General features: G+C 51.6%; 14 protein-coding genes across 14 annotated transcripts; 6 read left to right on the top strand and 8 right to left on the bottom strand.

The window, feature by feature from the left end:
• Window positions 1–103: 103 nt before the first annotated feature.
• Window positions 104–1,801, bottom strand: PtrM4_015980 (uncharacterized protein; the record flags this gene model as incomplete). The annotated part of the gene is made up of 2 exons (XM_001931501.2): window positions 104–420; window positions 472–1,801. The coding sequence occupies 2 exons, from the start codon at window positions 1,799–1,801 to the stop codon at window positions 104–106; spliced, it is 1,647 nt and encodes a 548-aa protein (XP_001931536.1).
• A 1,911-nt stretch (window positions 1,802–3,712) lies between these two features.
• PtrM4_015990 (UhpC, Sugar phosphate permease) lies at window positions 3,713–5,354 on the bottom strand (the record flags this gene model as incomplete). Its single annotated transcript, XM_001931502.2, has 5 exons — window positions 3,713–3,805; window positions 3,865–4,604; window positions 4,651–5,146; window positions 5,203–5,216; window positions 5,270–5,354. 5 exons carry the CDS (start codon window positions 5,352–5,354, stop codon window positions 3,713–3,715), a joined length of 1,428 nt encoding a protein of 475 aa, XP_001931537.2.
• Window positions 5,355–5,996: 642 nt separating this feature from the next.
• Window positions 5,997–6,776, top strand: PtrM4_016000 (esterase; the record flags this gene model as incomplete). Its single annotated transcript, XM_001931503.1, has 1 exon — window positions 5,997–6,776. One exon carries the CDS (start codon window positions 5,997–5,999, stop codon window positions 6,774–6,776), a length of 780 nt encoding a protein of 259 aa, XP_001931538.1.
• A 93-nt stretch (window positions 6,777–6,869) lies between these two features.
• PtrM4_016010 (CaiC, Acyl-CoA synthetase (AMP-forming)-AMP-acid ligase II) lies at window positions 6,870–8,849 on the bottom strand (the record flags this gene model as incomplete). Its single annotated transcript, XM_066103208.1, has 2 exons — window positions 6,870–8,629; window positions 8,651–8,849. The coding sequence occupies 2 exons, from the start codon at window positions 8,847–8,849 to the stop codon at window positions 6,870–6,872; spliced, it is 1,959 nt and encodes a 652-aa protein (XP_065965410.1).
• Window positions 8,850–9,384: 535 nt separating this feature from the next.
• PtrM4_016020 (AraJ, Arabinose efflux permease) lies at window positions 9,385–10,844 on the bottom strand (the record flags this gene model as incomplete). Its single annotated transcript, XM_001931505.2, has 3 exons — window positions 9,385–9,566; window positions 9,619–10,702; window positions 10,761–10,844. The coding sequence occupies 3 exons, from the start codon at window positions 10,842–10,844 to the stop codon at window positions 9,385–9,387; spliced, it is 1,350 nt and encodes a 449-aa protein (XP_001931540.1).
• Window positions 10,845–11,507: 663 nt separating this feature from the next.
• On the top strand, window positions 11,508–11,812 carry PtrM4_016030 (uncharacterized protein; the record flags this gene model as incomplete). The annotated part of the gene is made up of 2 exons (XM_001931506.2): window positions 11,508–11,609; window positions 11,660–11,812. The coding sequence occupies 2 exons, from the start codon at window positions 11,508–11,510 to the stop codon at window positions 11,810–11,812; spliced, it is 255 nt and encodes an 84-aa protein (XP_001931541.2).
• Window positions 11,813–11,850: 38 nt separating this feature from the next.
• On the top strand, window positions 11,851–12,180 carry PtrM4_016040 (thioesterase family protein; the record flags this gene model as incomplete). The annotated part of the gene is made up of 1 exon (XM_066103209.1): window positions 11,851–12,180. One exon carries the CDS (start codon window positions 11,851–11,853, stop codon window positions 12,178–12,180), a length of 330 nt encoding a protein of 109 aa, XP_065965411.1.
• Window positions 12,181–12,269: 89 nt separating this feature from the next.
• On the bottom strand, window positions 12,270–12,663 carry PtrM4_016050 (mitochondrial 37S ribosomal protein mS33; the record flags this gene model as incomplete). Its single annotated transcript, XM_001931507.2, has 3 exons — window positions 12,270–12,298; window positions 12,349–12,601; window positions 12,658–12,663. The coding sequence occupies 3 exons, from the start codon at window positions 12,661–12,663 to the stop codon at window positions 12,270–12,272; spliced, it is 288 nt and encodes a 95-aa protein (XP_001931542.2).
• A 202-nt stretch (window positions 12,664–12,865) lies between these two features.
• Window positions 12,866–14,184, top strand: PtrM4_016060 (Rnc, dsRNA-specific ribonuclease; the record flags this gene model as incomplete). The annotated part of the gene is made up of 2 exons (XM_066103210.1): window positions 12,866–14,105; window positions 14,171–14,184. The coding sequence occupies 2 exons, from the start codon at window positions 12,866–12,868 to the stop codon at window positions 14,182–14,184; spliced, it is 1,254 nt and encodes a 417-aa protein (XP_065965412.1).
• Window positions 14,185–14,690: 506 nt separating this feature from the next.
• PtrM4_016070 (PurD, Phosphoribosylamine-glycine ligase) lies at window positions 14,691–16,043 on the bottom strand (the record flags this gene model as incomplete). The annotated part of the gene is made up of 2 exons (XM_001931509.2): window positions 14,691–14,887; window positions 14,945–16,043. 2 exons carry the CDS (start codon window positions 16,041–16,043, stop codon window positions 14,691–14,693), a joined length of 1,296 nt encoding a protein of 431 aa, XP_001931544.1.
• Window positions 16,044–16,668: 625 nt separating this feature from the next.
• Window positions 16,669–17,457, bottom strand: PtrM4_016080 (DCP1 domain containing protein; the record flags this gene model as incomplete). The annotated part of the gene is made up of 1 exon (XM_001931510.1): window positions 16,669–17,457. The coding sequence occupies one exon, from the start codon at window positions 17,455–17,457 to the stop codon at window positions 16,669–16,671; it is 789 nt and encodes a 262-aa protein (XP_001931545.1).
• A 294-nt stretch (window positions 17,458–17,751) lies between these two features.
• PtrM4_016090 (Phosphatidylinositol 5-phosphate phosphatase) lies at window positions 17,752–20,836 on the top strand (the record flags this gene model as incomplete). Its single annotated transcript, XM_066103211.1, has 2 exons — window positions 17,752–19,254; window positions 19,349–20,836. 2 exons carry the CDS (start codon window positions 17,752–17,754, stop codon window positions 20,834–20,836), a joined length of 2,991 nt encoding a protein of 996 aa, XP_065965413.1.
• A 499-nt stretch (window positions 20,837–21,335) lies between these two features.
• PtrM4_016100 (DUF2305 domain containing protein) lies at window positions 21,336–22,521 on the top strand (the record flags this gene model as incomplete). The annotated part of the gene is made up of 2 exons (XM_001931511.1): window positions 21,336–21,869; window positions 21,973–22,521. 2 exons carry the CDS (start codon window positions 21,336–21,338, stop codon window positions 22,519–22,521), a joined length of 1,083 nt encoding a protein of 360 aa, XP_001931546.1.
• An 873-nt stretch (window positions 22,522–23,394) lies between these two features.
• On the bottom strand, window positions 23,395–25,999 carry PtrM4_016110 (uncharacterized protein; the record flags this gene model as incomplete). Its single annotated transcript, XM_066103212.1, has 4 exons — window positions 23,395–25,427; window positions 25,475–25,585; window positions 25,672–25,834; window positions 25,904–25,999. 4 exons carry the CDS (start codon window positions 25,997–25,999, stop codon window positions 23,395–23,397), a joined length of 2,403 nt encoding a protein of 800 aa, XP_065965414.1.
• Window positions 26,000–26,409: the final 410 nt, after the last annotated feature.

The following is a 26,409-nucleotide window of genomic DNA, read 5'->3' on the forward strand; positions in this document are numbered from 1 at the left end:
AGACATAGAAAAATAGAAGTTTAATGATGACAGTGTCTGGCTCATCTGGCCTTGATCAACTCATCCACGCCGTAAGAGCGCATAACCCCCCCTCCCCCCTTTTTTAATATATCCCTCGCCTGATGTCCGCGGCGATTTGCTGAAGCTCTTGCACCGTTGGAGGTTGCCTAGTACCCTTTAGAATCTTGAATTTGGATTGGTTCTCCACCTCTTTCGTTTTCTTCACCATTATCCCATGAGTGAATGGCTGTAGTTTCTGGTCCTTGTGCAGCTTGCCACCGGTCAAGTGTTGTTTATACCACACCTTTTCCTTTTGTGTCCTATCCGTTCGCGCTGTCGGCCGCGCAGCAACCTTCTTGCTTGTGTCGGGACGATGCTCAGGCCGAGGCCTAACGGGTATTCTACCAAGAGATCGCAGGTCTGGAAGTCATTAATTATCATCCAGTTGGACGTCATTTGAGTAATGCATACCATGTAGAAGCTTGGTCCCGTCCGGCTCACATCCCTGCCATTTACCCATGTCCCTTTTTGCCCAGAGCCTGCGCCTCTCCTCCAGTTGGAGGTAGTACTCCAGTGATTTCGCTACGGGAATACTGCTGCAAGTCGCTACCAGCTCCAGTGTCTGACTGGGTACTTCGGCTTCAGTGCTCGATTTTACTAGCACAACCTCAAGTTTATGCAGCGGCTCTCGTGGCTGATGTACAGGAGAATGTCCCCGGCAGGCAAATTCCAGGGAGTCGGGACGCTTTGCGGAACGAAAACTAAGCTTGCGGCGTAGAGTTTGAGGCCCCGTGGGACTTGCTGAACGAGGTTGCTCTTTAGGGATGTTTTTCGACACTCCAGTTATCAGAGCTGTGATTGCTTGTAAAATTTCATGGACCGTAGGTGGATCGTCTTGATGCTCGGTCTTCCTCTTCTTCTCGCCACGCCCAACCGTGGCCTCCATGCTAGGAACAGGCACCTGAAAGCGAACATTCAAAGCTCGGCTAAGTGCTTCTTGCACAACTCGTGGAGTCGTGCTGTCTTTCCAGAAGTCCCAAATATTTTCTGCTTCTTTTCCATCCGCGTCAGTACCATTACTCATGTTGCACAGGTCAATCAGGAAATGTCCTTTCTGATACAGCGTATTCAGTCCCAAGGCGCGCATTTGGTGAGAGACGAGTAGTACAGGGTGCTGCATAATGGATCGAATATCCACCGTCTTAGTCCTATATTGTTGCCGACGGAGGGTTTTCGGTGATGTTTGAGGTTGGTGTGGCGTAATCGAAATGGAACGTTCCTGAGTCAGAACGTATGCTAATATTTGCTCCACTGTCGTCTGGGGAAGGTCAAGAAGAGAGATACGTGATCTTCTGATAGTCCTTGCTCGTTTGAGTGGAAAATCCGACGAACTCGAATTGCTTGTGATGGCCGTGGTATTGGAAGTCATGGAAGAGACCATTGTTGAGTTGGGAGAGGCCGAGGACCAGTCAGACGCACTGGAATGCGACTCGTCAAGCATGATGGGACACTCTACAGACGCTTGGTCGTATTTCCTGACTGTGCTTGGTGCTGTGAATACTGCCAGAGGGCTACATTTTCGCGGTAGTTCACATGAAGGCTTTGAACGGAGGGTACGATTGTACACCGTGCCAGTCTTTGGTGGCGGTAGAGGCTTGTTCTGTCCTGGGAATAGGTCTTGCATGTACTTTCTGGAAATAGCATACGCGCTGGCGTCGATCTGGTAACTGTTAAAGTCGACGCTAAATCGAGGATCTGGTAGTCGAAGTGCAAGCACGGACGGACAAGCAGTGTGCACCATGATGACGAAGATGAGAGTTGTGTTGGAAAACAAAACGCGGCGTAGGAAGGAATCAAGCGGATTAGATGTGCTGAAAGAAACGAAAGAAAGTATCAGAGTGAAGGCCTGCGTCACTGCATATGAAGGTAACGACAGAGTCAGAGCCCAGCTCTCAACAGCAATTGATCGACAGAATCACCCCAGAGGTTTGTGGCGACAAGAGCTTATACTTATTCAAGACTATATGATGGGCAGGCAGTCTGCCATATTTTCATCCCACGCGGGAACCCATGTTTAGCAGGTTCGACAGGTGTCGCGAAAACGGGCCGGGCGTGCGTATGATGTGCCATCACGTCCTTAATCTTTTCCCAGGCGGAGCGGGCCTTGACGTTCGCCTCCTTCCCATTTGTCGACCAGGACGACCATGGGCAAACTTTGGTGATGGGGCCAGGGAAGATGCATTGGCGTTTTGATAGATGTAGTCGCTATAGCCTCATCTCGTTGCCTTGACAGGGGTGCGTTACTCGCGAACAATGAGCTGTATAAGCACGGGAGCGGGCTGAAGCCACATCGAGACTCAGTTTGTTCGAGCGTCAATGCAAACCGAGAATATGAAACACGGTATGCCAGATTCGGCCGATCGTCTTCGGTTGAGAGCGACCCCCATTAGTGGGGGCAGTGGGCGAACGCGACCGTGTGCAGCCAACTTTGATGGCAATGAGGCTGGCCACAAGGCTCCCAGGCGACGTTTCGCGTTTCACGGCTTGTGATTTAGCGCACTACGTCAATCATCCGGGAACAAAATCGTTGCCAAGATGCAACAGGTATACATGGGAATTGAGCTGAGATTGAGTTTTGCTATCAAACATCGTTTGGCAAGTTGTCTGGTAGCTTGCGCCACGCTGATACAGAGGGAGTTGTAGAAGAGCGCAATGCCAAGGCGCCCGTTACGCAGCCTTAGGCCTGTCGCCCCACGTTCGACAACGGCACCACGGCTATGTGAATCGCCGGCGCGGTCCTATACATGACTATCGTATGTTACCTTTGCAAACTTGTGACGGGGGCAAAGCTATGGGTAGGTTACCCCAGACGTGCCCCAGGCGAGTGAAGCTGTGCATCGTGGGTTCACTGCCTTCTGAGTGCAGGCATTGGGGGCAAACTGGCTTCGTCAGCAGCACTCAAACTTCAATTGTGACTTCAAGGATACCTTCTGTCTTTCTGAGCCCCTAATCACAGACCTCGGCCCCGCTTTCAGGGTCCGCTGCCATGTTTGTCTGGACGTGTCCTGTGCTCCAATTGCATTGCCACCGGACATCACCACACCAATTGGGGCAAAACCCTGTGTCTGTTCGCTCATGCTTGAATGAGTTCAAGCAGGTTCTTGCAAGTCATCCCCAAATCAGGGCGACAAGAAGGAAACTTGTTTCATTAGTACACACATGTGGAATCCTCCTTTTTACCCTCTAGCCAACACAGAGTTTGCTAGAGCAGCCATGTCAAGACACCACTTAATCGTATACGTCGGCAGTGCGCTCTCCACGCTTAGGCGGGGCAGCACGTAAAGCTTCCAACGTTGTCCAGCCTGGTCCAAAAGAACACAAACTCCATCCTCGGCCAATCGACTTTCTTGTGCAGCTTTCGATTTACTCAAACCTTGTGTGAGTATTGATCTCGTTCTGGACCCTGAGCGTCTCCGGCAAAGGCCATGGCGCTTGACTCGGTACCGTTCTTCATTTCTAGGATCATGATAGTAACATGTTTAAATTCCGGACCTGCCTCCGCTATCCTAATGAGGCTCTACAGCAAAGTAATGACAACGACGACGATAGACCTAGTATATTCTCCGAATGGCTAGCTTCACCAGCCGACACCTAGGTTGACCTGTGCGCGAGATTTGCTGATGGACGACATGGTTCATGTCTCGTCTACTGACTAGTCTTTCTTACTCCGGTCTGCTGCTATTTCCCCAACGATTGTCAAGTCCTCGGTCACCTCACTGTCCAGGTTTTCGGTTCTTTTATCCAGCTGTAGCCCACGTTAGTCCAATCAATACCGACATGAGGCTGGGTTCACTATATACTCACCCATTGCATCGCGGCTGTCGTGCCGAAGAATGCAAACACAACTACAATCATGGTGATGCATCCCTTTCGCCAATAAGGCGCATCAGTAGCTGGGTACAACGCGACACCCCAGAAGGTGTACAAAATCGACTGTACCATGCTCATAATGTAGAGGATCACAGATCGTGAAGCATCATCGCCACCACGCCGGCAAATGACACTAGCCCAGCCATACATTATCGGATTCACCATGTACGATGTTCCTGCCAGGTAAAAGGCAAAAAATGTCCCGGCCGTCGAGAGTGTCGGAACGAGTAAGAGTATTGCAACGAGTAGCTGCAAGACCCCAGCCACGATGACGATGGGTATGCGACGATTGGTCATGTCTATGACATAGCCGGCGCCAATGTTTGAGACAATGGCGACAGCTTGAATACCTAGCGGGTATGTTGTGGGGGCATATGACGGGAACTTTTCAACGTTGGCCTTGAGCCAGAGCAAAAAGAGACCTTGCAAGACAATAGCTTCCAAAGCAGAGCCAACGATCGAATATAGGGTGAGTATGTAGACGTCCGGTTTAGCGAGTATACGCTTTGTAAGAGATTTGAGGCCAATATCATGGCTCCAGTCTCGCTTTGGTGGTAGTCGATCCAGTGCAAACTGTATATCTTCCTTGGTGAAATATGGCGCGTTGGTGGATTCAGGGAGGTTGGGGAAGAACATCAGACCAAAGATGCCAAACGGTATTCCCATCGCACCATCTTGGAGATATCAGCACTAAACAACAGTGACTAAAGCTGTACATACTGATGATGAAGACCCATTGCCATCCTGCAAGCGACGATTGCCCATGGAGGCTCTCATTCATGGCTGTCATCATTACGCCAGCAAACATGCTGCCAATCTGACCAATGGCAGTAAAGATGGCAGTTCTTTTTGCAATTTCCGATGGCGTATACCAAGATCCGAGAATGTAGATTGTGCCGCTATAGAGGCTCGACTCGAAGAATCCCTGCAGGAAGCGGACCACGCAGAGTTGGGCATAGGTCTTACAGGCTGCCGAGCACATGGTGAGACCGGACCATACTAGCAAAGTAAATGGAAGCCAGAAACGCGGAGGGACCTTTTGTATGATCAGAGCATGAGGTATCTGCCCAACACAGGCACCTGCAGTGAAGACTGAAAGCAGGACGCTATATTGGTTTCCCTGGAGATTGAGCGCCTCTTTCAATCCGGATACGTAGGCATTGGAGAATGCGGAGCGGTCCAGGTAGTTGAAAAAGTAAGCAGCACAGCAATATACCTGACACGACGTCAGTCACCACCGATTTACGCGTCATAACTAGTGGGTTTCCAAACCAAGATAAAACAATCTGCTGTGGGTTAGATTCGCAAATGCGCCAGGGACGTTGTGACGTTAACTTACCGAGCTTGCGAACCAGCCGCTTTTCGAGGTCTGCCATACTGTTCAGAGGTGTATAGCCAGCGCGATCATAAAACGAACGGAACATATTTCCGTCCGCTTATGAGGTGGGTCACAGCCGAGGCGGAGGGGAAGTAATTTGGTGCGACACCATCATGGTACTTTTCGAAAGCTGACCAATAATATCGGGCCTTTTATCAAGCGATTTTTTATCTCTACAGTCTTGGTGTACAAGACGCTATCGTGGTTTTGGTGATAGGGCGTGACATATCCGGCCCACATGAATGGTATAAAAGTTGACGCTCGCTTGGAGCGGCGTGGGTGATGGCACGGGCATGACCTAATACCGCTCAGTTTAGTCGTAATCTTCTCTGCCCTAAACATAGTTTTTAGCATCAGGCGTGAGGATTGATTAGATTCCTAACTATAGGCTCAAGGCCCATCCCCTAGAAGCTCCTGGCTGATACCAAAGTATTCTCTTCAATAGCAGGAAAGAGTCAAATGTTGATGTGAGCGACGACGGACAAAGGCCCGAAAGAACGATTGCATGCAAACGAGACACCAGCGGCAAGCGCGCCTCCATCTTAATCACCAACTCAGATGCGCTTCTTACCCTCTATACCAAGATTATTGCCACTCGACCTAACAATACTCTAGCCTGTCCCGGACCACAAGCATGTACCTAGCCCAACCCAGCTCACCCAACCCGCCACCCCCCAAGCTCCCCAAAATGACCAATGTATCCACCCCACACATCATCCCGCCAACGATATCCCACAAGCACACCGTGATATTCCTCCACGGCCGCGGCAGCGACGCCGAAACTTTTGCTTCAGAAGTCTTTGAATCCCAGGATAGCTCATCCCGCTTCTTCACCGACATCTTTCCTAGCGTGAAATGGATATTCCCTCGAGCCCCGTTTCGGTTCCCCCAGAAGGATGACAACGATGATGACATGCCAGTCTCCACCGCCGAGGAAAGAATAGATGAAGAAGAAAAAGAAACGGGTGAAACACAATGGTTCGACATGGCCACTCCCCAACATCCCCAACAAGACCCAGAGAGACAAAAGCCCGGTCTATGGCAAAGCGTGGATCTGGTCCTCAAGATCCTCAGGCACGAGATTGAGATAGTCGGTATGCAGAATGTGGTCTTGGCTGGAATAAGTCAGGGATGTGCTACTGGCATCTTTTCACTCTTGGCGTCGGGCATGCAAGTAGGCGGGTTCGTGGGGCTGTGTGGATGGTTGCCGTTGGCAGAAGAGCTAAACTCTGTGATGCACGTCCCTGGGCGAGCGCAGGCTGTGACCAAGACGCCGGTTTTGTTGCAGCATTGCAAGGACGACCAGGTCGTGCCGGTTGAGAATGGGGAGGACCTGAGGATGAGGCTGGAAGAGATGCGCATCCAAGTCAAATTTGACTGCTTTGATCATGGGGGACACTGGCTGAATGAGCCCGAGGGCATGGATGGCATTGTGCGATTTCTCCAGGACGTTTTCAAGGGCACCTGAGGTATTAGGTACAAGAACGAGGTGGTCGTATGCAGCAGGATGGTAGAAATGAGGTTTCAGCTGAATCCTCAATCTATTGGCCGCTCGGACATTCTATAGTAAGGTCTTTCCGGCCCTCAGCGCCTCTAGATCCTCTATTGTAAATCTCACATATCTGTCTTGGCCCGGCTTGGACCACATGACAACATCATCATTACCACCCGCAACCTTGCTTCCATACTTGTCCAACTCGATGCCTTCTTCTCGCAACGGTGCCTTGTTTTGCTTCTGATTATCCGTATTGCTGCCCTCCCGCACCAAGCGCACGAAGACTGGCACCGCATATCTCGGCAGCTTACTTCGCGCGTATTGTAGTAGCGCTTTCCAGTCGAAGCTCTCTGGGTTGGTGCCATCGCGGAGGCGTAGGGCTACGCAGCCAGCGCGGCCGTCATGGCGCGGGACAAGCGTGCCGTAGACGATAGCTTCATCGACACCTGGATACTTACCCAAAGCTTCTGCTACCTCGGCGGTGGAAACGTTTTCCGACTTCCATCGGAACGTATCTCCAAGGCGATCGTGAAAGTACCAACGCCCATCATCATCCCGTCTCAACGAATCCCCAGATCGATAGTACAAGTCTCCCTTCTTGAACACATCTTTTGCAAACTTCTTAGCGGTTGCTTGAGGATTGTTGTGGTATCCAGCAAATGCTTTCTCGTCGGGTACAGCAACGATGATCTCCCCACCTTCCTTGTACGAGTTGCGCTTGGCGAAACCAGTTCTAGGGTCGCGTATCATATCGCCGGTTTCCGGGTCAATAGCTACAGGCACCCATATGTTTTTGAGAGCTTGTCGAAGGATAGCTCCGGTGTGACCGATCGTCGCTGCTGTGAAAGGGCCTCTGCTATGGATGGCCATAACCAGTACTCCCTCTGTAGAATTGAAGAATTCAATGACTTCGGGTACGTTGAAGCGCTCCTTGAATCGATCCCAGACGTCGGGTCGCAGGCCATTTCCAAACATTCCGCGCAGCCGGTGATCCCGTTCCTTAGGATGGGGTGGAGCCATAAGTAGGTATCGTGCTGTCTCGCCAACGTAGACGAATATTGTGGCCTGTGAATCGTGGATATCGTCCCAAAATGTACTAACGGAGAATTTACGACCTATAGCGAGACTAACTCCCGAAGTCAACGAGCTCATGGCAGAAATGCCGCCGGTGCCATGGAATAGAGGCATGCAGACGTACCACCGGTCCCCGTCTGGTCCAGCTTTCTGATTAAAAGGGAGCTCGTCCGGGCTCCCTCGGTCATGGAACCGACTAACAGTGTACTTGCCTGCCTTAGGCAGCCCTGTTGTTCCTGATGTGTACAATAGACACATAGGGTCATTTCCAACGACATTCTCCCTATATTCGTCCCCAGGGACTTTGATACTTCCCGCATAAACAGTTTTCAGCAATTCTCCATCCACTCTGAATGCGGCAACGCCCATCTCCTCTACTTTTTCTTTGACACTCTCAAATCTCTCCATGCAGCCCTCTTCTTGATCGACAAGAAGAAATTTTGCCCCGGCAACTTTCAAGCAATGTACCAGCCCGTCTCCCTTCAAATTGTAGTTTAGATGTGCCGGTGCACAACCAATGCAGAACAGGCCGAGCCAAATCGCCATGAAATCTGCGGAATTCATGAGGCAGGTAGCAACTAGGTCGCCAGATTTCACACCTTGGTCGAGGAAGAAGTTTGCCCATTGGACGGAGCGATCGTGGATTTGTTGCCATGTGTAGGACTTTTCGCGGGTCCAGATGCATAGGCTGTTGCGGTGTTTCGAGACTTGTGGCGCGAATCCGTACCAAGGACATTCGCGTCTATTTTTCACTGTGGTGAGTTAGCACATACAAGACGCGCTCCAGTTTCTTCGTGATATTTCGTGATATTTGGAGATGTCAAGTTTCGTACCGAGCTGGCTATAGTACTTCTGAACTTTGCTTCTGGACCTTATTGCGTCAATGTCCTGCGCAATGTGATATTTGGCATTGAGGTATGCTGCGACACTGGTTACGGCTGCTACTGATGCAGCAGCGACTGTTGCATCCATTTCGACTTTTATCTTGTGTATCGCTATCGTTCAAGTTATGTGGACGGGGTGGTAGAAGTAAAAATGATCAGGGAGCATACCGCTCAGGAGTGATCTCCATGGTCCTTGACGGTATCTCTTCCGGAACCGATGGGAAGCTAAAAAGATGCCGAGGTTTGTCCAGACATGACGCGTAGGTAGTGCGGGGATCATTTAGCGTGTTTACGTATGGACGATAGGCATGAATGGCGCACAGAAGCCTTTCGGAGGCGAGGTATGATCTAGCGGCTTTCGGAAACCTTGGTATCATGCCATTGCTCGGGTTCAAGCCTCGAGGCCACGGATTACGGATAACAAGAAGACCTAAATAGCTCATCATGACAAATGCTGGCATGATGCGTCGACTTTGATATCGACTGCTGATTTTGATTTTGGAAACAAGCGGTACTTCTTGACCGCGGGGTCCGTGGAAATTGCGGTACATTGACGACGTCTGCTCTGAGACTAATCGTGTTTTCTTCATACCCCCATATATCCTATTTATACCATGTCCGTATCATGCTACTTTCTTCTCCTTCTTCCCTACATTTTCAGTTCCAGGTGGGACCTTGAGTCCTCCAAAGACCAATGCTGCGACGGCGACCATGCCAGCAGCTCCGGTTGCGTATGCAGTTTCCCGACCCGCCCACCAGTATAGGGTGCAAAATATGAGGGGACCGAGCGACCGACCGATCTGGCCTATTGAGCATTAGTATTGTGAGACGAGTGCGATTTGTACAAGAGCGCTTACCAAAACTTCGATGGTTCCCAAGCTTGTTGCCGCGCTCGTCAGCGCTCGCTTCGAATGACGAGAGGCTGTTGAGGCCAGTAACAACTGTGGCACTTGTTACAGCCAGGAGTGCAGCTGCTCCGTATAGGGCGCCCTGTGTTTGTACCCTGCCCAGCATGACGAAAGCTATCGTACAACTGATGACACCCATCTGCACAACTTTCAAAGGGTGCATACGTCGCACTACAGATGCTTGAAGTAGAGAAGCTACAAGGCCGATAAAGCCAAGCAGGCGACCGGAATCCTTGGCCTGGTAAGAAAAGAGATCGTATGTCATAAAAGGGAGCGAGAACTCCATGCCGCTGAAGAAGAGGATGAAGGTGAAATGTGTGGCGTTCAGGAGAGTATGCGAGTTTGTGCGCGCGCGGGGTTTCGGTGCTTCGATGCCTTTTGCGTGTCCGTTGGCAGAGCCATTCTGGGATGCGTTCGCTGACGGTAGCGTTTCTGGGAGGCTCGTGTAGAGATAGATGGTCTCGGAAACAATCAGGAAGAGTGAGAAGCCGGCGGCCATGGCGAACGGGTTGTTGTCCATGATGTGAAGGGTGGAAAGGTATGCGCCCAGTGCAGGTCCAAAGGTGAAGGCGATGCTGAAGCATACACCCACAAGCGCCATTGTTGCGCCTCTCTGGCTGTCGTCGCTAATGTCAGTGGCAATGGCCATTGCCAGCTGCACATTGCCCTCACTCAAGCCTCCGACGACGCGACTTGCAAGAAAGGTACGAAAGTCTGTAGCTGCGACCCATAGTGCAACGCTAAAAATGTTGCCCACCATTGACCACAGCAGCGCCGTGCGCCTGCCATATTTGTCGGAGAGGGTGCCAATGAAAGGCGAGGCGATGGCCTGGCAAAGGGAGAAGAGCGAGCCGAGAGCGCCGCCGAGCAGGACGATGTCGTAGCGCGAGTTTATGGGTTTGGCGAACGAGTTCTTGTACGCGTTGAGCCCGGCGAGGATCTTGGACAGGATGGTATTTGGGTCTCCAGTCTCATGATTGCGATAGAACTCGATGAGTTTTGGAAAGAGGGGAAGGATGAAAGTGAAGGATATCTGGTAGCGTGTCAGCCCGGGTAAGACACATGGTCGCACACGACTATGGATGACGTACCAGGTCAAGCAGCAGCGAAATGAAGAGCACCTTCAATACTCTCTTCCGCAATAGCGGAGACACTGGCGTAGATTGTGAGGCCATTTTCGAAACAAAAAGTCAAAGTTCAAAATGTAAATGGCAAGATGGCGGCTGACGCGCAGGCGCGAATGGAAACGTGGACGGAACTAATCAACGACAGCTGTCTGGGTAAAAGCAGTGGGAGCGAAAGGAGGTAATCTAATCCAGGTCGGATTATGAAGCTTTCATTTAGTTAGTCGGCTATAATTAGGCCAGAATGTATCTTGTAGTCATTGGTGGCGGGTGCGCAAGCTGTAAGTGTAAATCGAGAAGGCCGCCTTCGTCCGTCGTGGCTCCGTCGTGAAACAGTTTGAGCGCTATGAGGTGGAACCATGACCGAGGGCGGTGCTGTCAGACAAGCGCAAATTACCTTGATGACAGGCCATGACAGGTCGGTTTTGGCGCGGTAGTCAGCGCCATTAGTGCAGTCACGGCTACGTGGTTGTAATAGAAATGCTATTGATATGGATACGGCGCGAAGAAGAGCAGTGACATTGTTATCCCTATGGGGGTGACATGATTGAGTCCGGGGGCCGAGGCTGTGGATTTGTGTCGATCACCAACCATGGCGGCCAGCCGACGATGCCGACGGAGTTGCTCCGGACAGCTAGACTACTGACATTAATGTTATATTGACTTGTTTCTCAGCAAATCTCGCCGTGGGCATCCGCATCATTCACTTGCGCCATGAGTAATTCTAAAGCAGATCAGCAAAAGGCCATGGCGGCGGTACGCGCCCTTTTCGAAAAGTACGATTTGCTTGAAGCTCGTAGACCGCAAGGCCATTCAGTAAGGCAAGATATGCTTGATTTACTCTTCAGATGCTAAATTCCGGTTAGGACTTTGACCGGCAAGTCATGGAAAGCCTGAAGCTGGTGGATGCCAGCCTCGATGGAAGCGTGACTTTTGAACTCGACATGACACCAAACTTCTCCAACCTGAATGGTAAGCTATTGTCGCGTTATCTGCCAACCGCAGCTAAAGTACAGTAGATGTCATGCACGGCGGGGCCGCGGGCGTCATATTCGACATGGCTACTACAGCCGCCCTCTGTCCGCTTGCCCGTCCTCGGTCCTGGGAATTCATGGCCGGAGTATCGCGATCGCTCAACATATCCTACCTCAAGGCAGTTCCGATCGGTATCAAGGTTCGACTGAACAGCAAAGTCATGAGTGTGGGGAAGCAGATGGCCATGGTTCGTGGCGAAATGACCAGTCTTGATGGCAAGACGACGTACTGTACCGTAGAGCATCACAAGGTGAATGCACAAGTGTTACCCCATCATCAAAGCGTGGAAACACAGTGGGATGAGGAATTTGCAAGTGAGTGGAAAGCGAAAGAGGTGCAAAGCAAGTTGTAGAAGATGTGAATGCATGGTACATGTAAGTAACCATGTGTTGTACACTAGAATTACAATACCCTGTGACGGTGGCGCTGCTCTGGCTCTGCTCACTTCCTCTTGTTGAACTTTTTTGATTCTACACAGAATTAGCGATTGTATGTAAACGTGTTTAAATTCGGCGCTCACCGGCAGCTGTCCTCTTCTTCTTGGGCGGACTCTTTCCTCTTGACTTTGCAACGTTCAAGTGCTCTAGCCAGTCTTCCTCCTCTTCGTCTAGAATCTGGTGCTCCGGGTAGAGTTTTCGCAATTGACTAATCGTTCCTATGCGCGGGGGGTAGTAGGATGCCACTGCGGGACCTTTGAGGCGCTGGTGGAGGATGCGGGAGCCGAGACGAAGGCGTTCGGGGTTGTAGGTGGTGTTGAAGACGTTGCACTGGACCTACACTTATTAGCAAGACGTCATGTGATATAAAGCAAACATCAGCCATTCCATACCCTCATGAGGTCCAGAACGCGATGCCGTGCGACGGCCATGGCAACTGCGACTACGACTGCGACTGTAATACCACTGGCGCGCAATTGCGGGCAAGAGTGAAATGTGATGCGGAGGTGTCCTTGGCGCCCGCAGCTAACTTAGCGTCGCAAACCGCCCGTGTACAATTTCATCAACACATCCGCCAACATCTTCTACATCAAAACAATCATGGCATCGCAGAAACGCGGCGGGGGGTTTAACCACTATGGTCGCGACCAAAATGCCAAGAAACATCAGCCCCAGCATCGCAATCCACCACCGCCTGAGCTTTCCTCAAAAGACATGCAAACAGGTCTCGTCGCACTGCTGGATCGCTTCGTTGCCGACGAGACAAAATGTGGTGCAGACAAAGAAGCTCTCCACCACGCCAACGAGCTCCGCCGACTGCTATGCGCCCGCGACAACACGACTTCCTCACACGCCAAGCGTGAACTCGACGAGAAACGGCCTGACAAGGCTGTGAAGGTGGCCATACCTGACTACGTAGACCGCAAAGTCCGCGCCGCCAAAGACCTGCCGCCTCTCCCTCCCATTAGCGAACCCCACCTCCACGAAGCCGTCTTCACCCATCGATCCGCCATCTTCGACCCAAGCATCCCTGGCTCCGCGTTGGGTCAAGATCTCAGCCTAGACTACGAACGTCTAGAACTTCTTGGTGACGCCTACATTGAACTCATTGCCTCCCGCGCTCTCTACAACCGCTTTCCGCATGTTGACGTGCCCGAGTTGTGCATGTGGCGCGAACGCCTCGTTGAGAATTCGACCCTGGGCAAATTCTCCCATGCCTATGGCTTTCCAGATCGACTGAAGCACCGCGCCATGTGGGACAAAACCTCCAAACAGTACCAAAAGGTAGTTGCCGACATAGTCGAGGCATATGTCGCCGCCGTTGTGCTCTCAGACCCGGACAACGGCTTCGAGACTGCCGAAGCATGGCTTACCGAGCTATGGGCACCACAACTGCTGGGCTTCCGAGAAAAGATCATTGAGAACCCGCAAGCGCGCAACGAGCTTAATAGGCTGGTTCTTGGCAAAGACGTCAAGCTCATCACAAAGGAAGAGAAGCCGATGAGCTACGACGAGAACAGCATTCAGTGCTATTACATTGGCATTTACCTCACCGGCTGGGGATACAAGGACGAGTGGCTTGGTAGTGGACATGGGCAGAACAAGGTTCAGGCTGGAGTTGCTGCAGCTGCTGATGCACTGAAGCGAGACAGTCCTGTGCTCAAGGATGCCATACGGCAGAAGAATGAGCTAAGGGTAGCACGACTAAAAGAACAGGAAGAGAAGGCCAAAACTAAAGAAGACGCTGACCAGCAGGTTATCCCTGCTGCTGAAGAGCCAAAAGATACGAACAAAACCGAACAGGACATTCAAGTCAAGAAGCGGAAGAAGGAAGACGATAGTGCTTCGCCTGACAAGAAGAAACATAAGAAGGAAAAGAAAGACAAAAAGGACAAGAAACACTAGGCTCTAGCTGCTAGCAGTAGCTCCAAGTCCCGGTCGTATCAATTGGTCAAATGCTCCCCTAGGCACCCGAAGCTGCTCTTGGTCTTTACTATCAAGTAGACCTCTCATACGTCTGTTACATGTATGGAGCCAAGGTAAGGGTCATATCACTCAAGTCGCGGCAAGGTAGGTAGGTAGGTAGCCGTTAAGATATGTCCTATGGATCGATCCCCAGCTAACTCTGTCCGTACCTGGAGGTTCAATTAGCACGTGTATGTGTCGTCAACACCTCATCTGGTAGCCTTGTTAAGAACTTGAAGTGTCATGAGGACCTCCATATACCTCCAGCAGGACCTAGCTATTGATATGGCTACCCCGCATTTCCTTTAGTACCGCTATAGTCTTGTAGTCAGCAATACCGCTTACCCAGTAAGCTGAATTGATTCCATCTTAACTCGGATACTATCCAAATCATCAGCTCTATTGAGAGCAGTTTTGGTATACAACCTTGAACGCCATGCAAATGTCCTTAACCCCGTCTTCACTTCTTCAACGCCCTCCCAGCGATATCCTTGCGGAACTGCATGCCCTCGAAATGTATACATTCGATACCCTTGTATGCCTTGGCGACGGCTTCCTCCAACGTTGGCGCCGTAGCTGTCGATGCGATAACGCGACCACCCGCCGTCTTGAGCGTGTTGTCCGAGAAGGAGGTTCCGGCGTGGAAGAACACGACGTCTAGCTACCAGTCAGTTTACCCATGACAGTTTATAAATGGACAAGGCAAGTACTCACCCTCTGGCACAGGATCAAGCGTCATGGGCGTGCCCTTTGCATAACTGCCTGGATACCCACCCGCAGCAACCACGACCGTCGCTGCTGAGCGCTCAGATACCTTGACAGGTACATCCTTCAACCGGCCCTCTGCACACGCCACCATGACTTGAGCGAGGTCGCCCTCCATCAACGCGAGCAAACTCTGTGTCTCTGGGTCGCCAAATCGTACATTATACTCCAACACCTTTGGGCCATTCTTTGTCATCATAAGCCCCGTGAAAAGAACACCCTTGAACTCGAAGCCCTCATTCCGCATGCCGTCGATGGTGGGCTGCAGGATGTCCTTGTCGATGCGCTCGAGCACGTCTTTGGGTGCAATGCGAGTCGGCGCATACGTCCCCATTCCACCCGTGTTGGGTCCTTGGTCGTTGTCGAAGATGCGCTTGTGGTCTTGTGCAGGGGGGAGTGATTTCATTGTGCGGCCGTCGCTGAATGTAAGGATGGATAGTTCGTCGCCTTCGAGGAACTCTTCGATGACTACTTCATCGCCCGCAGTGCCGAACTCCCGGTCTAGCATAATGTCCTTGAGTGCTGCGTGGGCCTCTTCTTTGGTTTGCGGTATGATGACGCCCTTTCCGGCCGCAAGACCAGAGGCTTTGATCACGACGCTGTGAGAAATGGTGTCGAGGTATGCTTTTGCGTCTTCGTATTTGCTAAAGTTCTCGTATGCGGCTGTGGGGATGTTCTGCCGCTTCATGAAGTCTTTGCTGAATGTCTTACTGCCTTCCATTGTCGCTGCCTTCATCGATGGTCCAAAGGCCTTGATGTTTTGCAGTCCATTTTCGTGGAAGTAGTCGACAATGCCTGCGACCAGCGGTGCCTCTGGTCCTGGTATTAATAGGTTGACATTTTCTTCTTTCGCAAACTTGACCAGGCCGGCGAAATCCGTGTCTTTTACAGAAGAAACATTGCTAACTTTGGAGGAGAGTGTTGCGGTCCCGCCGTTACCGGGGACGACATAGATGTGGGCGACCGAGGGCGATTGAATAAGTTTCCACGCAATGGCGTGTTCGCGACCGCCGTTTCCGACGAGAAGAACGCGTAATTGTTCGCTCATGATGCGTGATTGAGACACAATGGGGGTTTGTTTGGTCGTGATCTTTTGCTGTGTTGCGCCTGAATATTTTTCTTGGGCGCGCATTACCTTACCCCGCCGTGGGGTAAAATGCAGGGGTCGAGGATGAGATCACTTGCAGCTATGCTAATCAGAGGCCGAGAAGATGCGCCAAAAAAATTGATAATGGGGTATCTATTTAGGAATCTATGGTAAAGAGACAGACGCGCAAGATAGCCTCCGCCTCAACATGGAGACACATGTGCCTCGAAAGTTCAGCGCTGTTGATCGCTGGCATCTGCTACTGCAGCCATTTTGCATCGCACCATACTAATAGTCCTTTAGCCATGCGACGAGATGCAATATCTGAATAGATAAAAGGGTGTAGATAATTTGCCCCCGGTTTCTTTCTTCACGTAAGGCAAGCCAGCGAAGGATGCAGATATGGACGGATGCCATACAACCTCAAACAGGATATATGTGACAACTGACCATCAGCTCCCGGTCGTGCGCACGCTCTTGTCTTATTGGTGCGTTTGTATAATGCGCCAAATTCGGCAGGGCCGAGACGGCTGGTACGGTGTATGTTGAGTTGTATGTCGTGTAAAGTCTGAGAACAAAGATTACATCAGCCCAGTCCGTTGTGATTCTGCTTCGCCTTGCTAAACAGCTGGCCTAGCACATCTGATTGCGCTGGAGCTGGATTTGACATGTAGCCTTGTGGTGGGTAGTGGCTGCTCGGCATGGGATGGCCGGTGTGGTTGTGAATGCTAAAGTCGGCATCCTGCTCGCGTTGCTGACCGAATAGCTCTCGTAAGGATAGTTGGCGACCCATGGGCGTAGACAAAGCTGCCTCAATAGGACGAGCCATGGTACTGGCAGGCGGCCCCAATGCCTCTCGGCTCGCTTTTGCGCGGTCAGCAATGTCCATCATCTTGGCGGCAGTCTCGACGCGGCAGTTGGCCGTCGAGGCAGGCGGTGGGTCGGCAAAAATCCATATGCCGTACACGTGCTCGCCTTGGATGATGACATAGGGATCAGATATCTCCATCTTCTCACTGCTGGTGAGTTCCTCGTAGAAATTGTCGAGGCCGCGGCGGTTGAGGATGATGGCGCAGTATCGCTCAGCACCCACGGGTGAGGGCGTCAGTTGGCAAATGAAGAGGGTGCCCTCGACGCCCATCTTCTCCCATTGCTGCGTCTCGAGACTAAATGTATACAGCGCTGCATAGGGAGTCACGTGCTCAATAGCGCGGACCTCTGGATATATGCGACGGAGGACAGAGAGGTTGAGTTCCTCGTTGGACCGCCGAGGTGGGAGGGGCACGTCGACGGCAGGCGGCGCGTCTGTCTCGTAGTCGGATGGCTGCGGCGGCGGTTGGGGCTGGTTGGCGCGGGGTTTACGGGGAGGCGGCATGTTGCTGTCGATTGTCGATTGTTGGTTGTACTATTGCGTTTTGCTATCCTCAGAAACTTGGCGATTCCGCAAGTGGGTAGTATTCACATGTAGCTCCTGTCACGGACGAGAAGCTTGGGCCTGCGACATACTAGCCACTATGGCACTACCCGCCCCTTCACCATCGTCATTGCTCACAGGGACAGTGTGGCTCAACGGCCCGCTTAATCGCACCAAGCAAGTTGCAAGTCAGCAGTATGGGTTGACTTCGCTTTCACTCGCGCACATCCGCACCCTCTGCACATTCACCCTGACATGGCGCCAGACGCATCTTCGGTGCGCTCCACCGAGCGACTGGATGCGACTATCCCGGGCGCCTTCCTTGATGCCCGCAATCCAAGTGTGGCCTCCATCACGACGCAGCAAACTTCGCTCGCCCAAGCACTGTATGACCGCCGAGCCGAGTACACACGACCCCGCCAGGTGCGCATCAAAGTAGGCTCTTGGAACACAGGCGCGCAGAAAGGCACCGAACAGGACGTTGGCAAGTGGTTTGTCAAAGCCAAGGGCGTTGAAGAGGCCCTTGCTGGCCTGGGGGTCTCGGACCCGGGCTATCATGGCAAAGGCGGTAGGGAGAGCGTCGCAGCCCAAGAGGCACGACACAGCACATCTGCGCCCACGGTTCCACACCATGATTCCGGGGCACTACCGGCCGGTGAAGACATCGACATATATGTCCTCGGCCTGCAGGAGATTGTCGACATCACATCCCCTGCAGAGGCCTTGAGACCCTACACCGATCCCTCTACCGCAAACAAGTGGAAGGCGTCGGTCGAGGTTGCTCTGCCCACCGGTTACCAGCTAGTCGCCGAGCAGCAACTGATTGGTCTGTACTTGGTCATCTATGCTTCTCCAGACGTCTTGCCTCAGATCAAAAACGTCAGCACTACGAGCGTCGGTACTGGCTTGATGGGTTACATGGGGAACAAGGGCGCAGTGACAACGCGCATAGTCCTGGGTGAGACGACCCGTCTTGTCTTCATAAATTCCCATCTTGCAGCCGGCGCCGACAAGGCATCTCTGGAGCGGAGGAACTGGGATGCTGCACAGATTGAATCTCGGACACGTTTCGATCCTATTGTGGATGTTCTAGGCTCGTCACAGAGCACTGGCGAAGGTCTTGGTGACGAGGACTTTGCATTCTGGTTTGGCGATCTGAACTATCGTCTCCACGGCATGCCGGGCGACGATGTACGCCGTCTGCTCACTGTGCACACCAAAGACATGGACCCAGAGGGCGACGACAGACCGTCAACGTCCACTAACTCAGTCGGCGACTCAGACCAACCCGACGATACCACGGACAGTGTGCCCATACCCCCAGAACTTGACCCAGCGTCACTGCAAACTACCATCTCGTCTTTACTGCCACATGATGAATTGCACCAGATGATGAAATCCGGCAAGGCTTTCCATGATGGATGGGAAGAAGCGCCTATCCGCTTTCTACCATCGTACAAGTACGATATTGGGAAAGTTGGCGTGTTTGACTCGAGCGAAAAGCGGCGCTGTCCCAGTTGGTGTGATCGCATCATCTATCGGACTCGAACGGCCAAAGAGCAGTATGAGACGCGAGTTAGGGAGCGGGAAGCAGCACGTCAACACGATGAGGAGATGAAGCTGAAAGGAATGGACGTGCCAGGAGATTACGATGTCATGTACGAATACGACCCAGATACGGACGGCGAAACTTATGACGACTACGATGAAGCTGAGGACCCGGAACCTGAACCAATCAAAACGAAAGACAATCTTTCTGTATGTGCACTAGAACCCGCCTGCAGGCAAATGCACCTCGCCATTTCTTGCTTATATAACTCAAGAGATATGTGACTGACTGTACTTTGACTAGGCTGAGATACTACTCGAGTACTACACGACCCATATGCGTGTGCTGAGTTCAGACCATAAGCCTTTAGACGCTGTTTTCAAGTTGCAATATGATGCTGTTGTACCTGAACTCAAGACCGCCATCCACAGTGAGATAGCTCGCGAAATCGACCGTCATGAGAACGAAGGCCGGCCATCCATTGCAGTAGCTGTAGAACGTGCGATTGGTTCATCTTTGCCTGATGACCAGAACAAGACAGAGAGCGCTTTCGAGGGCGTGGATTTTGGGGATGTCAAATTTGCAAAATCATCCAGACGTAACATTACGATTGCAAACACAGGGCGTGTCCCAGCTACGTTTGGTTTCGCGGACCGCCCAGTAGAGAAGGACCAGCCTGCCGGTCCTTTCCCCCCTTGGCTCAGCGTCATGTTCGACAAGGAGCCAGACAAGCTCGACAAACCAAGGCCAGATGACATACACCAGTACTACACTCTCGCCCCGGCAGATGTCCTAAACATCGAATTGAAACTCAAAATTGAAAGCTTAACCTCCGTTCGCGACCTGAACGAAGGAGATGCAGTCCTTGACGAGATTCTTGTCCTACGTGTTGAGAATGGGCGGGACCATTTTCTACCAATCCGCGCACATTGGTTACCCTCGGCGCTTGCACGGTCGATCGATAAGCTGATCAAAGTCCCTGAGGGCGGTATCAGAAAGCTGCAGCACCAGATACCAGCTCGTGGCGAGGTAAAATGGAGCGTGCCTCGGGAAATATTCCGGCTGACCGAGGCGATAGAAGACTTGACGGAACGTACGTTGGCCGAATGGGATATGACAAAAGATGAGGATGAAAGGGCTCCTTGGCAGGACAATGCAGGGTGGCCATTTGTCAAGGATCGGAGCGACCAAGAGGAGAGGGAACATGAGCTGGCCGAGATATATGATGCGTTGGATTGCGATCGCCCTTTTTCTGAAGCTTTTTACCCAGAAACACGCAGTAAAGAGCGTGTTGAGATGCTAGCTGGAGTACTCGTCACCTTCCTGACCAGTCTCACAGACGGTGTCATAACGCCTACTCTTTTCGAAAAACTCCAGGAAGCGCTTGTGCGACGCGAACGTTCTAAACCTCCATCTGCCTTTGAAGACGACGACGAGAAAATGGCTATACTTGAAGTCCTTGCTACAGCTCCAAATCACAACGCCACCTTCCTACTCATTCTTTCCTTCCTTCAAAATATTGCGAATCAGATTGTAGAAGCATCAAGACCCAGACCAGATTCGAAAAGAGCAAGTTTAGAAATGCCGTCCAGTCCTCAAGCAAAGGTCAGGAGAAAAACTTTGAGCAAGGTGCCCGAGGTAGCACTTCGACAGCTCATTGTGAAGAACTATGCGGTTGTATTCGCAGACTGCTTGCTTCGCTGGGAAAATGGAGGAAGAGAGAGAGAGAAGGCGAGCAGGAAAGAAAGAATGGTGGATGTTTTGGAGCTGTTTTTGAAGGAAGCAGAGTGACGATCGTATTAATAAAAAGTAGACTTGGACTTGGACTTGGACAAAGTAGACATTATGTTGCTCGGAGCCTGTAAAGAGTTATAAACAGTGGAACCGATGATACCCGAATAGCTATGATAGATCTTTGGAATTAAATTAACTATACAGTATGTAAGATGACAATCTTTTAGTCATTCACTGTGTTCCCATCGTTTGCGAGCGGCAATTTTGGAAGCCCGTTCTATTCGATTGAATGTATTTTTGATCCACTGCTAAGACTGCCAGGAGAAAAAGTTCAGGATAGCATACATGACTGGTCACTGGTAGGTAGATCTTCGTTCTACCAAGGGTCTAGATGCAGTACAACCGCGCTATGCCGTAGTCAGCATAGCGCCGTCTTCTGAACCTAGGTTGAGCCTAGTGCAACCGAGATATCAAATGGCGGTCATAAAATCGCTCTCCAGCTCCTTTTGCTCCTGCAAACCCCGAAATACAAAGTCTGCCAGTCAAAAAAGCAAACATGTCTTCTCCGCCTGTATCACAGATCCACCTCCGGACGCCGCCAGAGCCAGGCAAGAAATCCGCGGCCCGGACATACATCATCTACTTCATCACGGGCAACCCTGGACTCGTGGAATACTACCGCACTTTTCTGACCCACCTGTACGGCCTGCTGAGCCATGACACGGCCTCTGACCGCGACGTGGAGTTTCAGGTTTATTCGAGGAGTTTGTCCGGCTTCGAGATGACTAGTGCGGAGATCAAGACGATGAAGTGGCGCAAGCAGCCGCCTTATGGGCTGCAGGATCAGATTCGCCATTGCGAGGATGAGCTTACTGAGCTGGTTGAGGAAGTCAAAGAGCAGGGAGCAAAAGATGTAAGAGTTATACTTGTTGGACATTCCGTCGGCGCCTATATCTCGTTGGAGGTGATTCGTCGATTGAGGGCGCATGGTATGGCGGGCGAAGATTTCGAAACGAGGATTGTTGGGGCTGTGGGTTTGTTTCCTACTGTTGTGGATATTGCGAGGAGTGAGAGTGGGATGAAGGCTGCTGTAAGTTTTTGCGTTTATCTTTTCTTTTTTTCTTTTGAAAATTCACACTCGTCTCACTCCACAGACTTGAGAAACCAAATACTAATCATCTGTGCGCACACAGCCCTTTCTCAAGAACTCCAATTTCTCAGTCTTTGCGGCCTTGTTCGTCAGCTTCATAACCATGTTTCTCCCCATATCCTTCCTGGCAACACTAGTAGCGAAGTTCATGGACTTCCCGCCTGATGCAGCTCACACCACCGCCTCGTTTGTCAAATCGCCGCATGGCATCCAGCAAGCGCTCCACATGGCGCGCGACGAGATGTTCCAAATCGACACTGACATTTGGGATGAGGAGATATGGGGAGCATCGGCCGCTGAGCCAGCGACTACACATCCCCACCCCCGGCCCCTTCTGCGCTTCCTGTTTGCTCGCAAAGACCACTGGGTAGCGGATTCGACGCGAGACGCGCTGATGAACAATCGCGGTAGGTTCGGGACGGGTGGTGTGGAGGAAATTGAGGGTGTGGGTGAGAATTGGAAACCAATCATGGAAATTGATGAGAGGGAGGGTTGGTCGCATGGCTTCTGTATTAGACACAGCGTCCCCGTGGCGGAGAAGGTGGCGGTTTGGGTTAGAGGGATTGTGGCGCAGGATTCGACGAAGAAGTAGTCTTGCGAGGTCTTGTGTAGATGTGATGTGGGCTCCGCCATGGTGGAAACCCATGTTATACACAACGAGGATACATGGGCTTGGCTCCCTCTGGAACCGAGGGAGGGGATACGTGTGGGATCAACTTCGGCTGCGAGATGTCTTATATACTGCGTTCGGCGACAAACCAAGGGACCTACAGATTTCCAGAGGGAGTTTTCTGCAAGCAAAGCAGTCGTTTAGATCGGAAGGCTGCGAGGCTTACGAGAACGTTCTGGGTAGCGAGAACAGCGAAAAATGGGTAGATTGGGATGTTGAACAACAGGAAATTATCTAGTTTGGCCTCTTCTTGCAATTCTCACATGCTCTTTTTATTCATAGAACTGCAAGGGTTTTTAACTGCTTGCTGGGTGGGCTATATTCGTCTTACATCGCTTTTCTTGTACTGTCTTGATAGCTTAAATAGTCTCACTGGTAAAATAATGCCCTGGCTAATCTCTACAACTAACAACATAATCACCTAGATCGACTAGTATGTGAAGGAGATTTCAACCGTGAACATCACCAGAATCAGACTCTGCCTTTGAGTAAACTCTGATCTAAGCTGCAATTGAAGGGGTTCTGTATAGGATAGCATTAGTAGTTTTCATACTACAAGAGAGGATACGTATAGCATGCGGCCATTAAGCTGATCCCCTTCATCCACTAATCTAATCCAATCCAGGTATGCAAGACGATGATCAGCACCACAAACTCCACGCCATGCTACTCTCAAACATCCACCCGGAACTCCTCGCATATGTATGCAATCCACATCCCCAACCCGAACCTGTAATATCATGTTCTCGTGCAAACCATTCCAGTGCTAATAGTCGCCACCCCAATTGCACCGTACTAACCACCCTTCTTCTCTACAGCTTCAATATGCTGCTTCCGCGGCTCCTCCAGCGCATCCTCCATATCTACGTCGGAGAAGCTAACCTTGCTTTGGAGTTTATCAGCGTCAATGTCCATAGCATCGTCGCTGCGTCCAATCGTCTCGCTACTAGCGCCACTCATCATGCCTGCCACTACGCTGGCACCGCGGTTCGTCTCGACCATTTCCTGGCCCTCGTCAACCTCGGTGTTCGGTGTCAGCGTCGCTGAGCTCATGTTCGAGTCGTTTCTCGTGCGACTGTGAAACTCTTTAGCAGTGATCTGGCTCCAATCATTGTCTTCTTCCAACCCTGCGTTTTTATCCCATCCTCCCTGAGCCACGTTGCCGTAGTCACCGAAAGTCTCCCAGTCGTCGCCATCAGAAACCTTTTGTAACTCCTCCAGGAAGCTCAGGTTGTCTCGTTTAGTAAACGCTTCTAGCGGCTTGGGAAGTGGTATGGGCTCGGTAGATACCGCCTCGTCGTTTGCGTATACGAGAAGTGCGGAGGCAGATTCCGTGGTGGCTCGTTCAATGACTTCCTGGAGAGACAGGCGGTCACGTCTTATGACGGGGTTGGAGGACTCGCTATCATATTGCATTCGCCACCATTGTGTGGCGCGCGGAATGTCAGACTGTATGTCGGGGTGGCGTACATAGACCACGTCCCGGCGGGTGGCTACGCCCCAGAGATGGTAGGCATATTGCATCGCATCTTCTGGTGACTGGCCTTCAGGATATTTGACCTTGGCCGGCTCGATAGATCCCTCTACAGTCTTCTCTGTAGAATTTGCTGTGATTTCCATGGCAGTTTCATTCGCCACGTCGCTCGTCGCATCAGCACCATCATCCACGTGGGGTTTGAAACGCCCGGAGATGTCAGCAATCGTCTTCTGCACTTGCTCGACCTGCTCCTCAAGACTCGCAAGCTTACTCTCGATGCTTTCACAAAGCTGTTGAAGCTGAGTCAAGACTGCCGTATCCTTGGGAGATGTACCGTTTTCCCCATGGTCATATGCAGTCATGCTTGTTCGCAGTAGTTGCAGAGCCTCGACTTTTTTCCCGCCTCCTTTTTTGGGAACATGGTACTTCAACTTGTCCACTTGGGTCTTGATGACATTGAGCTGTTCCTCGTGCTGTTGAATATCTCTATACATGCCGTCGATGATGTGTTTGTTTTGCTCCAGATAGCGATCGACGTAGAGTGTTGCAGGTATTCGGCACCCTAGATCAGCAGCCTCGGTGTTTGAAGAGGTCAGGCGAAGGATAAGAACATTGCTGGTCTCACGTAGATGCGCACTGCCCATGGCCGACGAGAAGAAGCTATCATCGAGAACATCGTACAGGCTAAAGTCGGGCCTCGATTGGCCGCGTGCTACACTGGCATCGAGAACGAAACTATGTTGGATGCTGCCAGCAACGTTCACAGTAGATCTCAGAACACCGTCCAACTCGGCATTCGGAACATGACTCTGGAAGGCAAAGCCCCATAACAGGAGGAACTTTAGCAGATCGTCGTCTGAATCATCAATATCCACTGGCAACTCTTTCCAAGCGTCAGACTGGAGCATAGCGTTGATTGACCCATATATCCGGTCGGTGTTGTCCAGAAACGCCATTAGTCGCTGTGTCTCGTGAATGATGTCCAGACTATATGCCTCGGAACGACCCATGGTGGTGTCGACGGTGCGTGAGATATCGTCCGGGCAGCCTTTCCACCAATTTTCGCCTAGCCAGTAATCGTTTTGTAGTATACCAGGACATAGCAGCGCGTTGCGAAAAAGTGGTATCGAATGGATGATAGGGATCAGGCTCGAGAGGTAGTTGAAATTGGATGAGGGCTTCAGGATAGCAGGCTGGCCTTCTTCACGCTTTCGCTGGCCAGGGACTGGGTCCGCTATGATCTCGGTAGCTGTGGGTATCAAAGCCCATTGCGAAGTCACATAGTCGTCCCTAGTGGCGGGACCGAATTGGGCGTGGGATCCAGTAAGCCCTGATTCTTGATTCTCAATGCCTGGGTATCGGTCAGTGCAGCACTTCTAGCACGTCTTGTATACTGACTTTGTATGGGCGCATCGCCGACCTGGGCTTGGGTGGAAGCGATGCTCGTTCGAGAAGGCGGGCGCGTTGGGGCTCTGCTATTTACATTGCTATGGGGATAGTTTTCATGGCCTGGAGCATAGTCAATATTGAACGCTGATACCAGCCCCTGTCAGCAGTGTTACCCATGGAAGCTGTATGAGGTGGTATCGACGTACTGGGAATAGTGGAATCATCTGCACCATACATGGCTTCACCAAAGGCAGCTTCATCCCACTTGGCTTGCGAATTGCGCAGATGGGACTTGAGTGACGACATGCCGCCTTGTTCGAGAGTGATGAAGTACTTGTCTAGGGCGGCTTCGGCATTGTTGTCATGGTTCTGCAAATCATCGTCAGAATGTGTCCTGCATGCGCCACCACAGCGCGCAGCGTCTCTCAAGTTACGTACCGCGAGAAGCTGCCGGACTTCATTTCGGTCAAGTTGTTCTCCGGCACCAAACGCAAACAAGTCGTCAATCTTTGCTTCTATTTCTGCGTCGGTCATGGTTGCGAGCGTGTGTAGACGTATACGAGTAGCGTGGAGGTGACAAAGTTGTAGGCGCCGGCGCAGGTCAAGTTGGTTGACGTATGATGAGGGCGAGCAAGCAGGCGCAAGCAAGCTCGGGGAAAGCGCAGAAACCGGAGTGAAGAAGCCAAGTCGCCTAGTAGTATCGATAAGGCGTAGAAGAGTTTGCAATGTGCACAAGAGTCACGCTCGTGGGCGGTATGGCAGCAAGCATGGTGGGGAGATTGAACGACAAGCTTCGCGGAGGAGCCATGCGGAGCTGCAATGTCGCTAATGGCGGGCGGAGAAGCAGGGGTGAGGGCTGGTTGCACTAACTAACTTTAACAGCCGACATCACCGTCAGCTACTTCCGACGTGATACTGGTAGCCTTGCATCTACTTTGAGCTGA

The sequence above is a fragment of the Pyrenophora tritici-repentis genome, chromosome 1, assembly GCF_003171515.1.
Source record: "Pyrenophora tritici-repentis strain M4 chromosome 1, whole genome shotgun sequence".
Taxonomy (NCBI): Eukaryota; Fungi; Ascomycota; class Dothideomycetes; order Pleosporales; family Pleosporaceae; genus Pyrenophora; species Pyrenophora tritici-repentis.